The sequence below is a fragment of the Cicer arietinum genome, chromosome 2 (assembly GCF_000331145.2).
Source record: "Cicer arietinum cultivar CDC Frontier isolate Library 1 chromosome 2, Cicar.CDCFrontier_v2.0, whole genome shotgun sequence".
Lineage (NCBI taxonomy): Eukaryota > Viridiplantae > Streptophyta > Magnoliopsida > Fabales > Fabaceae > Cicer > Cicer arietinum.
This window is the reverse complement of record NC_021161.2, coordinates 11,737,026-11,749,915: the sequence shown is the minus strand read 5'-3', so window position 1 is coordinate 11,749,915 and position 12,890 is coordinate 11,737,026. Positions and strand designations below refer to the sequence as shown.

The 12,890-nt window shown below is 30.8% G+C and overlaps 1 protein-coding gene across 1 annotated transcript; it reads left to right on the top strand.

Moving 5' to 3' along the window:
* Positions 1-2,651: 2,651 nt before the first annotated feature.
* LOC101500909 (uncharacterized) lies at positions 2,652-4,004 on the top strand. The gene has a single exon (XM_004490099.4). The coding sequence runs from the start codon at positions 2,918-2,920 to the stop codon at positions 3,734-3,736; it is 819 nt and encodes a 272-aa protein (XP_004490156.1). The 5' UTR covers positions 2,652-2,917; the 3' UTR covers positions 3,737-4,004.
* Positions 4,005-12,890: the final 8,886 nt, after the last annotated feature.

Below are 12,890 nucleotides of genomic sequence, written 5' to 3'. Positions count from 1 at the left end.
ATAAATAATCTAAATAAATATTTTAGTTTTTTTAATTTTAAAATATTAAAATAGAATTTTTGAGTTGTAAATCAAACCACTCTTAATTTAATTTTAATCTTGGAAGACTGTAATTTATGAATTATCATAAGCTTGTGTCATTGTTATTTTTGGTTGTGTTGTGACTGCTTGCTGCCGATAAACAATATTCAAATTTACGCTCTGTTTGGCATAGAGAAGAAATTAGGTAGAGAGAGTTGTGTGAGAGAGAATGTAAAAAGAGAGAAAGAAGTGAGAAATAGAGGAGAATTATATTAATGTTTGGTATAAAAGAAAAGAAATAGAAGATAGAAAGAAGTATAAAGTTCTCTCTCATGTTTGATTGAGTAGAAAATAAAAAGAGAGAAATAGTGATATTTTATACATTGACAAAAATATCCTTGTAATTTAGGCCTTTGAAGATACCAGTATTGCGAATAAAGGGAGACTCTCGCAAACCCATCTTGGTTGGTGACACAAAAACAATATCAATGCATGTCGGACTTAAATGCAACGGCGGTTACTAACGGCACCGGTGGTAACGAGAACTTTCAACCTCTTGGTTCTCTATTTATCTTCCTTCTTCCATATAAAAACGAATAAAGATTTCTCAAATATCAAGTAAACCTTGTAATTTGATCTAAAATAAATGAAGACAATAAACTATTCGATTTATAAAATTAAAATAATGTACCAAAAAAATATTAAAGTAAAATAAAACAAATGGAAAATTGCAGAGCAATTATGAATACAAAAAAAAAATTTACTTATTACGTTACCTTTGCAAAGAAGCCACAATAACAAATTAAAAGGTGGATCATTAACTCATGAGAAACTAACAAAATATAATAGATCTAAAATAATACTTAAATAAGTGTGAAAAAAAGATCAGATTGAGTAAATATTCATCAATATTGAAATAAAGAAATCTACGTCAAAAAATTTAATCTATAATTGTGATTTTAGTTTTATTGATTTGATGATAAGTTGAAGAGGAAAATTAAAGTTCAACGTAAGAAGAAAATGACACAAAAAGTACGAGAGGTGGAATAAGGTGAAAGTTCAAGACAGGAAGGGAGTGATAAAAGTAAAGAGCATTACAGGAAATCAGAAAAACATTAGAAGTAAACCATCTATGAAACCTATATCTCTTCTCTTTGTCTCTTCCCTATCTCTCTCTCCCCTAATTCTATGAAATCAAACACAGTGTTAATGTTCAATTTAATAACTAATTATAAAATATTTAAATATAATATTTAATTTAATAATATCAATTTTTTATCTATTGAATTAATATTTATGTCTACCTAGTTGTGGCCAACTTAAATCCAAATTATCTGATTATTTGGATTCTCCACCGAATCAAACAAGATAAACAGATCAATCCACCGAATGCTCATTTATTCCCCTTTAACTATATTCGCAATAAAGTAAACGAAGACTTCTTTATCTCCCTGTCGGTTATGAGCTAAATATCTAGTGTAATAAAGTGGGGAAATAGCATTGAAGTATTCAAATTCACAATTATTTATATGGTTAGAATCAACATTATCTTGCAGGTTCGATTCTCTGTATAAATTTTATGTGATATTTTATATTTAAATTTAATTTTTATACAGTAAATAATTCACGTTAATTAATAAAATAAATAATATTAATTATTAAATAAATAATTATCATTTTATATATATATATATATAATAATAATAAATAATTATGATATCAATAATTGATTCATTTATTTTATTAATTTTTTACTTTAGTCAAATTTTTATAACTCTATCCATAAATAAAAAATGGTTACATATGTATTAACCCATTCCTTAGGTCATATACATAGTTAATTAATAACTTTCAGTTTATACAAATCGTTGGGGAGGGTATCTAAATTTAAATTTTAATGGAAATAATAACTAATCAAATTTTATTTATTTTTTAATTGAATTTTGAATTAACGATGTTTTCTCTCTTTGAGAATTAGAGTTAAAAAATTTCAAAATACTCTATTGTACAATTTTATGGTCAATTTCTATAATATCATTTACAAAATACAACACAATTTTTTTTAATTAAATGAAAAGAATTAAAAATTCACTTTGTTTTAAAATCTTTACAATTGAAAAAAAAAAGTTGTAAAGAGAATGTGCTTTTTTTTTTTTACTCAAAAGGAGACTTTATATTGTAAACATGTTTAATTAAAAACTATTTTTAATTAAAAACTATTTGTTTAATTATTTCGTGCAATATGTAATTTGTAAATGAGTTTTAAATATCCCTAGTTATTTTCTTACCATTATTATTCATGTCCCGCAAATTAAAGGACAGACAAATATGAAAATTGTGTGCCGATAATAAGATATATTTCCTTAATACAATAACTTCTTACAATTTAAAAAAATTTTAAACTTATTTCATCGTCATAAAATAGGTTACCTATGAAACTAGAGGAGACAATATAAAAAAAATGTTTTAATTGGAAGGTAATAGAATGAATAATTTCTTTAAATTTTAAAATTATACGAAATTTATTTATGAAGTACTGATAATTATAAAAAGCTAGTATATATATAGTTCCCCATGATAAAGCAAGAAAGAAAATATCAAAATTGTCGTATGAGTGAAGAAACTAAGAAGCCAAGTGGTGGTACTCATAGCATTGATTAGCCAAAGCGAGCAACACGTTTCGAACACACACACCAAAAGAAAATCATAGCGTCAAAAGTTCCTAAACACAAGGCTAGACCCACCTTATCCACCTTAATTACTTCAACCACAATTTTCACATATCTTTGTAAGGCAATCTCTTCCCTACAAATACCTATCATATATCCACCATCTTCCTTACAACAACAACAACACTTTTTCATTTTTTTTATATCAATAACAACAATTTTAAATTATGGACAACGACTACAACAACAGCTCTTATGGTAGTCAAGGGAAAGAACACCGTCAACATGGGCAGAACCAAGGTCATTCGAACACCGAGCTTTTCTCCTCGGCTAAGGTGTTGTCGGAAGCGGCGCAATCGATTTTCAACCATGAACCTGGCAAGGTGGATAGGGCAAAGGTGGCAGAAGCCACCTCTGATATTCTAAGTGCAATTGGTGTTGATGAGAGTAAGGGCTTTGGCAAGTACGTTGACAAAGCCGCTGATTATCTTAGCCACCATGACTCTTCCTCTGGTGCTGGCACCGGAGGAAGAACAGGTCATTCTGGTGGTTATGGTAATAAGCATTCTGAGAGTGGTTATGGTGATGATCGTTCTGGTACTGGTTATGGGAATCATAATGAGAGTGGGTATGGAGGTGGACACTCTGGTGGTGGTTATAGGAATAATAATGAGAGTGGATATGGAGGTGGACGCTCTACTGGTTATGGTGCTGATGATCGTTCTGAGAGTGGGCATGGGCGCTCTGGTGGTGGATATGGTGATGGAGGACGTTCTGGTGGTGGTTATGGTGCTGATGACCGTTCTGAGAGTGGGTACGGACGTTCTAGTGGTGGATATGGCGATGGAGGACGCTCTGGTGGTGGCTATGGAGAAGAAAACCGTTCGGGTGGTTATGGGGACGGAGGGCGTTCAGGTGGTGGCTATGGTGATGAACATTCTAGAAGTGGTTATGGGAATGAACGCGAAGAACGTTTGGGTGGAGGGTATGGTAGGGATAGTCGTGATAATCGATCCAGTGGTGGATATGGCTATGGAGATAACTAGATGAAGAACATGGCTCAAGGGTTTTGATGCAATTCTCACTAAATTAAACATATTTAATTATAAATTAATTAAGAGGCATAGTCCATAGATGCAAGTATACCCTTTGTTTTAGTATGTTGTGTGAAGTGTTCGGAATACAACTCTTTAAATGTTGTTGCTTCTAAGTTTTAATTTAGAATTAGTCTTTTGTGTGTTACTTTTTATGTAATTATGTATTCTATCATGACAATTTACTTGTCTCGTACTATAAAATAAACTATTTACAACATTATTTTGTCTAAATTGTTCTTTTTAATATGTTTTTGAGAAGAGATATAAAGGTGATTTGATTAGTCGGATCAAAAATTAAGAAATAGAGGGATAAGGAAGTTGATAGTTTTATCTCCTATCACAACATGATACTGCACATACTAACAAAATGATGTATTAAAAAAAAAAGTGAAGAGGAAGAGACTATACAACCTCCAACAAACACCGACCAGTCACGTGAACAAAACTAAGAATCCCTTTTCCCTAAATAATAAATTAACTCGAGAACAAACATTATGAAAATACCTACTACTCAACAAATAGGGGTTGGTGTTTAAATGAGGCTCCATGACTTAAAATTATGTTTCTATGACACGCAAGACTCAACCCTTTTATTTTTAATCAATTAACATAAGGACAAAAATAAACACGAACAGTATTTCTTCAATTAAAATTATTACGTCATCTATTAACGTAATTCCTAATCAACAAGTTTTTCCAAAATAATAACCTAGAGATTTCTACATTATCCTATATTAATATTGAAGCATCAAAATATATAGAAAATAAAACATAAACCTCAAGATTAAAAAATCAGAGTGTTGCTTTGTGTCTCTCATATTATTTTTTTTACATGGAGTTGAGTTTTTATCTTTTAAGTTTTATTTTTTTATTATTGATTTTACTTTTATATTTTTATGTGGTTTTAGGACAATGTGTTAGTTGGATATTTTTAAAGCGTATTTTTTATTCTCTATTTAAACTAAATCCATCATTTTAAAATCCAGAAAACCGGTCTCTCAAATTTATACGATTCAAGATTTTTTTCCACCACACCCAAATTTTAGGCATAATTTTGATGTATGTTATGTTCATTAATGACGTGGCAGTGCAATTAATGATGTGGAAATGCTGATTTTGATTAATTGTGGAAATGCTGATTTTGTTGTAGTGGTCGAGTTCTTGAACCAAAATGGTGAATAGTGGTGGAACAACGTTTGAGTTGTTGAAAATGGTATTATATGTGATATAACGAGGGGAAAGCGATATATCGCATATAACACTATTTTCAACAACTCAAACGATGAAAAAGAACTCTTATTGGAGGACCTCCCGTTGAAAAAACATATTTTCTAAAATAACATTTTTTTAAAGTGTGGCTCTTTCTAGTACAATTAAAACAAGTAATAAATGATGCATTGCTCATTCGCATGTTACTACAATTATTGTTTCTTTAGATTTATAAGTAATTAAAATATGATAGTCGCATGCACATGAGAATATCACACAACTAATAATATATAAAATCATTAAAAGTTTTATTCTTTAAAATAATTATATTAAATTATTATTATTTTTTAAATAATTAAACAAAATATTTAAGATTTTTATTACTCATTAAATTAAATATATATATAATTATCGCAAGTACACGTAATAACAAAATTAATCACAGAATTTATATTTTAAAACACGTATTTTTAATATCAAATTAATTCCTCAAAAATTCTATTCAAAATTTAAAATTTGGGGTGCTACTGAGTTACCCCTTCTACAATGGTTGTCAACCGTCCCAAATAGTGTAGCTCTCCGATTGATTGAAGAACACAAATCAATCGACCAATTGTGAAACCCTTCTTCTTTGGTGTACAACATTTTTTTTTCTTCCTATTATATACAAACTTCGACACTACTAGAAAATTGCATTTTAGCTGTCATTATTAACGTCGGCCCCCGACTCCAATGCTACTTAGCGTCGGTTTAGCGTCGGCCAGGCCGACGTTAAGGCACCAAATTTCATTTTTCAATTTTATTGACAATTAGCGTCGGTGTAGCCGACGCTACGTAAAATAAAACAAACATTAGTTTATTAATTTAATTTTATAATTTTTATTTTAATATGTAGCGTCAGATGAGCCGACGCTAGGATATTTTTAAATTTTTTAATATTATTTATAAAATCATATCGTAAAATTAAAATGGTTGGGTTTTAAAAGAACCATTCTCTCTGAATCCCTAAGTTTTGAGTTCTTCTCTAAATCCCTAAGTGTTGAACCATTCATACATACATTGAACCCTTCTCTCACACTTGAACCCTTCTCTCACACTTGAATCCATCACCGAATCTCATTCCTCTAAATGTTGTGAGTATCGCCGCCCAACATGTGACCTATCGAACCTGTCACCTTCACTCTCAGAGTCGGTCACCGTCCCCCTCTCGAACTCTGACACCTTCAATCTCAGAGTCGTCATTTAGTGTCCCCGTCGCGCTGTCATCTGTGGTCGATTCTCAAGGTAAGTTTCGTTGTCTCACTCTTAGTTGTGTATTCTTGTTTAGGTTTTATGGCACATTGGGTAAACAGATTTGATGACACATTGGGTGATTTTTTTGGGGAGATTGGGGTCAGAAAAACGAGTTGAGCTCTAGTGAGTGACTTGTGGGTTCCTCTTAACGTTAAGCCTTATTGTTGTTGTTCATTCGATCTAAACAAGTAGGTATTGTATAATGCAGTTAGATTAACATCTTGGGGTCACTGGAAAGGATCATGCTTTAGTTTTTTAGTATCAATACTTTTATCTTCTGACATGTTATTTCCTATGCTCTAGTGTTGTGAATTTTGCTATGAATTATAATGCATACATACTGCAACAATGTTTCTATCTTGATTAGAAATGCAGATGATAGTGATTTTGATATAAAAGTTAGTTAATTTCATTATTAGACAATATATATCATTTGAATCAACTATATTATATATGAATTATATATTATCACTAAGTTTTCTTCCTCACCTCTGGTCTACCCAAGAAAGTGTCTAGGTCTGCTGCCAAGTCATAGAACATTATTTATATACATGCATTGTAAGTAAAAAATAAATGGTAATCCATCAAATACCAATTAGAAGTGTCGATGATAGTAAAAGCCAATAAGCAAATTTGAGCATATATATATACATATATATAGTAGTGTTACCAAATGCAGGTTCATGTTTGAAGTCCAATGTAAAATGCACTATCTTACACCAAGAAATCAGTTTTCTGGACAAATTGCACTATATGGATAGATTGCATAATTTTTGGACATATTGCATGATTTCTCTTTAATTGCACTATCTGGACAGATTGCATAATTTCTCTTTAATTGCTTATATTAACTTAGACATAACTTAGACATGGTTTCTGGTTCATTTTTCTGCGTTTTCTGCATTTCTAGTTCATTTTTCTGCTTGGTTCTGTAAATTGTTGCTTTCTAACTATCCCAAATGCATTGATGCAGAACCTGGTCCCCTGTATCCTGGTGAATTTCGATAAACAACAAATCATAGTTTGGAGGGGAAGGATTATAAGCACTTGAAAGGTATGGATGTTGTTAATTTAATTATACTTTGTTATTAATATGGATGTTGTTGAGTTTGTTTGTTGGTGTACATGTTGAATTTGGAAAACTTCGCCGAACTCTGTAAAAGTGCAATCTAACTAAACTAAAATCTGATGTTCAATGCGAGTTTGTAAAACCTCCCTATACTTTGTTTAAATTGCTCCTATACTAAAATCTAATGTTAACGTGCAATCTAAGGCTGATTTGCCTCCCTATACTTTGTTTAAATTGCTCTTATACTAAAATCTGATGTTCATTGCAAGTTTGGAAAGCCTCGCTATACTTTGTTTAAATTGCTCTTATACTAAAATATGATGTTCAAGTGCAATCTAAGGCTGGTTTGGAAAACCTCCCTATACTTTGTTTAAATTGCTCCTGGTTTAATTTGATTATAATTTGTTTTCAATCTAATTATCTAACTAATTAGTTAGTTGCATTGTTATGCAATTCCATGATATAAATTGGAAATTATGTATTAAGTAGCCCCTCCTTAGTGTCATAGTTATGCTTACTTTTTGTAGTAATTGGTTGGCAATTATGTATTAAGTAACTTTGGTTAAGTTGTTATTCGATACTATTTGTTATTTTGTAGTTTCAAAACACATGATATTTTGTTATGTTATTTAATACTCTGGTGCGTTTGTTATATTGTCAATGAATGACTTTTAATGTTTATTAGCAATCAATTATATTATTAAAAAATGAAATTAAGCAGGGGCTATAAAATTAAAAATAAAAAATTAAATAAATTTGAACTTAGCGTTGGCTTGTCCGACGCTACTTTATAAATACAGTTGACTTTTATTTTGACGTTTGCGTCGGTCAGCCAACGCTACAAATTTTGTTGACTATTGTTTGTTGACCTTAGCGTCGGCCATCTGACGCAACTATTTTTCCCTAGCTGACGTGGCAAATGGCATTTTTAGTGTCAGATGTTTCAATTTTACACATAGCGCCAGATAGTATTTGTCCGACGCTAATAATTAGCTTCGATCGTTTTAGTCTAGGCCCGACCCAGACGTTAATCCAACGCTAAATCGACATTAGCGTTGACTTTGAGCCGATGCTAAATCCTGTTTTTCTAGTAGTGCGAGACAAACTAAAGCTATCAATATTTAAGCCTCATGTTTTCTACTCTTAAATAGATAAACTTATTGGTATAAATTTCATTTTATATTCTATTTGCTAGATTTCCTTCGGGCAAGGTAACTAAATTTACACATCGTCAATGTTATTATGATATCTAAAATAACCCTATTAATAATAGGGTCTTAGGTGTGACTACTTCAATTACTTCTAATTATCAACAACTACTACCCTCATTAATTATAAAGGTTAAATGTGTGCATTGTATATGGTACCTAGCTGAAACCAATCAAGATTATGTTAATACTTAATACATGTTACAAAGAATTCAAATATAAATTGGAAACATTCATAAGTGATGAAAAATGTCTGTCTAAATTTTGAATCATTCATACCATAGAAAAACTAATTAATACTTGAGATTATTAATACATGAAATTAATGAGATAAAAGTGATAAAACTGAGATGAAAATCTTGAGTACATGGACATGTTAGTCTGATGAAAAATATGGCCATGAAACCTCATCTGATAGCTATGCCTTATATATAGGTGTTTGTTGAAAATAATAATGGTTGGTCGAGTAGGTAGTTGAATACATGTCTGCACATTTAATGAGCTTAACGATTTAAGTTAACTGATTTTTTTCAAAATATAATTTATTCATTGAAATTAATGTTCTTAGTAAGGACACATTACATATATTATTTTGAAAGCAATGTTGAGTGACTTCTTAATAAAATCATAAACAGTAATTGTTTTTCGATTTTTGGATATTATAACTTAGGTAATATGATATTGTCAACTTTTACTATATTAATAATATTAAATTTAATTATATTTTTGGTTCTTGCAATTATAATATTTTTTTATATTAGTTTTCATAAGTATTTTTGTTTGATTCGCATCCTATAAATATAGTTTTATTTTAAAATAGTCATTTTAATTCAACTTCTCTTACAAGAATTGTGAGATATTTCTAAAATATTGGATAATATATGTATTTATAATTGGTTATAATAGACATAGTATTGTTGTTGGTTTAGTGGTTGTGCTCATTGTTTGTCAACACAAGGTCCCGAGTTCAATCCACACATGTGCCTTATGTGAAATAGTGGCATTTGATAAATCTCATGAAAAACACAATAGTAATGATGAACAACAAAAGAAAATAAAAGGAAGTTGTTATCATTGTAGAAAAGATGTCTGAAAAAACACTTACTCTTAAAGATGTATTTTATTTTTCTAATGTTAGGAAGAACTTGATTTATGTATCTTTACTTAATAAGTTTGGTTTCAAATGTGTATTTGAGGGAGATAAATTTATTCTCTCTAAAAGTGGTATGTTTGTTGGGAAAAGTTACCTTTGTGAGAATATGTTCAAATGTAATGTTGTTAGTAACTATAATAATAATATGATTTCTGCTTATATTGTTGAGTTTTGTGATTTATGGCATATGCGACTAGGACATATTAACTTTAGAAAATTAAATGATATGATGAAATCAAATTTAATTCTGACTTTTGTTAAAAATTCAAATTCATGTACTACTTGCATGCTAACTAAAATCACAAGACAACCTTTTAAAATTGTTGAAAGAAATTATAAGGTATTAGATTTAATTCACTCTGATGTATGCGATTTACATGGTTGGCCTACAATTGGTGGTAAAAAGTATTTTGTCACTTTTATTGATGATTACTCTAGATTTTGATATGTTTATTTAATGCACTCTAAGAATGAAGTTTTAGACAAATTTAAAATATTTAAAGCACAAGTAAAACTTCAACATGAAACTTTTATTACGTGTTTTAGAAGTGATAGGGAGGGAGAGTTCTATCATCCTGAGTATTTGAGTCTACTAGTATTGTGCATCAAACAACTGCACCATATTCCCAACAACAAAATGGAGTTGCAGAAAGGAAAAATAGGGTATTAGAAGAAAGGGTGAATGCCATATTATCCTATTCTGATTTATCTAAAAGTTATTGGGGGTGAAGTCATGCTAACTGCATGTTATTTGCTAAATAGAGTTCCTAATAAAAGGAACAAGATAACCCCATATGAACTCTGGAAGAAAAGAAAACTCAATTTTAACTATATAAAAGTTTGGGGTTGTAGAGCAATTGTTAAAGTTCCTTAACCAAAAAGAAAGAAATTGGGAGAAAGAGGAATTGAAAGTGTATTTTTGGGTTATGCTGAAAATAGCAAGGCCTGTAGATTCATGGCCGTTGAATCTAGTCACTGATATCGTATTAACACAATGATTGAGTCAAGAGATGCAATTTTTCAAGAAAATAGATTTAACTCAATTCCATATCCCAAGGAAATTATATGTTCTAGTGTACAAAGTCTAGAAAATAATGTATCAAATAATGATACTCTGACATGTTCAGAACCCAGAAGAAGTAAAATAGCCAGAAAATAGAAAGATTATGACATATATTTCTTTATGTTCCTTGTAGAAGGTACAAATGATTCCATTAACAAATATGGACCAATTTGCTATAATTTAGAGAGTGACCCAGACTGATATAAAGAAGCAATAAAATCTCAAGACTCTTCTTTTTGGAAAGAAGCCATCCAAGAGGAAATGGACTAAATTATGGGGAATAAAACTTGGAAATTAGTAGACCTCTCACCTAGATCCAAGCCAATAGGTTGTAAATGGATCTTTAAGAAGAAAATGAAAGTTGATGGTACCATTGATAAATTCAAAGCTAGGCTTGTTGCCAAAGGGTTTACACAAAAAGAAGATATGGACTACTTTGATACTTATGCACCTATTGAAAAAATTGCATCCATAAATCTTTATACGGGTTAAAACAAGCACCCAAACAATGGCACCAAAAGTTTGATATAAAGTTTTGCTTTCTAATGGATACAAAATAAATGAATCTGACAAGTGTATCTATAGTAAATTTCATAATGGAAATGGTGTTATGATTTACTTATATGTGGATGATATGTTAATCTTTGGCACCAATTTAGATGAGGTAGAAAAAACTAAAACTTTCCTATCAAAAAATTTTGATATGAAAGATTTAGGTGAAATAGATGTGATTTTAGGAATTAAAATAATTAGAGATAAAGTAAATATTGGTTTATCCCAATCTCATTATATTGAGAAAGTGCTAAAGAAATTTGATCAATTTAATTGCAAACTTGTTTCTACCCCCATTTGATTAAAATGTTAGTTTACAACCACATAAAGGATGTCCTGTGGCACAACTAGATTATTCAAAGGTAATCGGATGCTTGATGTATGCCATGACCTGTACCAGACCTAATATAGCGTATGTTGTAGGTAGATTAAGTCAGTATACTATCAATCCAAGTAAAGAACACTGACAGGTTGTTAATAGAGTATTAAAATATTTGAAAGGAACAATTAACTATAATTTAGTCTATAGTGGATATCCTTCAGTTTTTGAAGGATATACAGATGTCAGTTGGGTAACTTATATTGAAGATCATGCTTCCACAAGTGGATGGATCTCCAACCTTGGTGGATGTGCAGTTTCTTGGGGATCAAAGAAACAAACTTGCATTATCGGCTCCATCATGGCTGTAGAGTTCATTGCCCTAGTTGCAGGTAGTAAAGAGGTAGAATAGCTAAGAAATTTGTTGTATGAGATACCAATTTGGCCAAAATCAGTGGCACCGGTATCCATATATTGTGATAGTCAATTCACACTATCCAAAGCATATAGCCAAGTATATAATGGAAAATCTAGACATATTGGTCTAAGACAAAGCTATGTAAAGGATTTAATTTTAAATTTAGTAATATTCATAGTGTTTGTAAGAATTGAAAAGAATCTTGAAGATCCTTTGACGAAAGGTTTGACAAGGGACATGGTGTTGAAGACATCATTGGAGATGTGACTCGAGCCCATATCTAATTAATCATCAATGGTGGAAAATCGACTCACACTTAAGTAACATCAAGTCTTGAGTTCAATGATAAAAATACACTATTAGAATGATTGCAAGTATTTGAATATAGATACTTTTGTGGCAGCCTTTGCAGCCAGAAAATCGGATTTTGTGACGGCCAAAGTAGCCTTAAATGCCAACGGTAAACTACGCATTTTGTGGCTGCTTTTGCAGTCACAAATGAGTGACTTTGTGGCAGCATTTACATTCATAAAGGAGTAACTTTGTGGTGGATTTTGCCCTTATATAAATACGTACATTTGTGGCAGACTAAGCCCTCACAAAGGCCCAACGGTGTAATTTAAGCCCTCTCAAAATGCTGCTGAAATTCAAATCCATTGTGAGAGTTTTTTTCGCCACAAATAACAACAAATTTGAATTTTAGTATTTGTGATGGTTTTTTCGGTCAGTAATTTGTGAAAGTTTTTTTCGGCCACAAAATATTTTATAAGTTGGCCACAAAATGAGTGTTTTCTTGTAGTGTCATTGATGGGGGGGGGG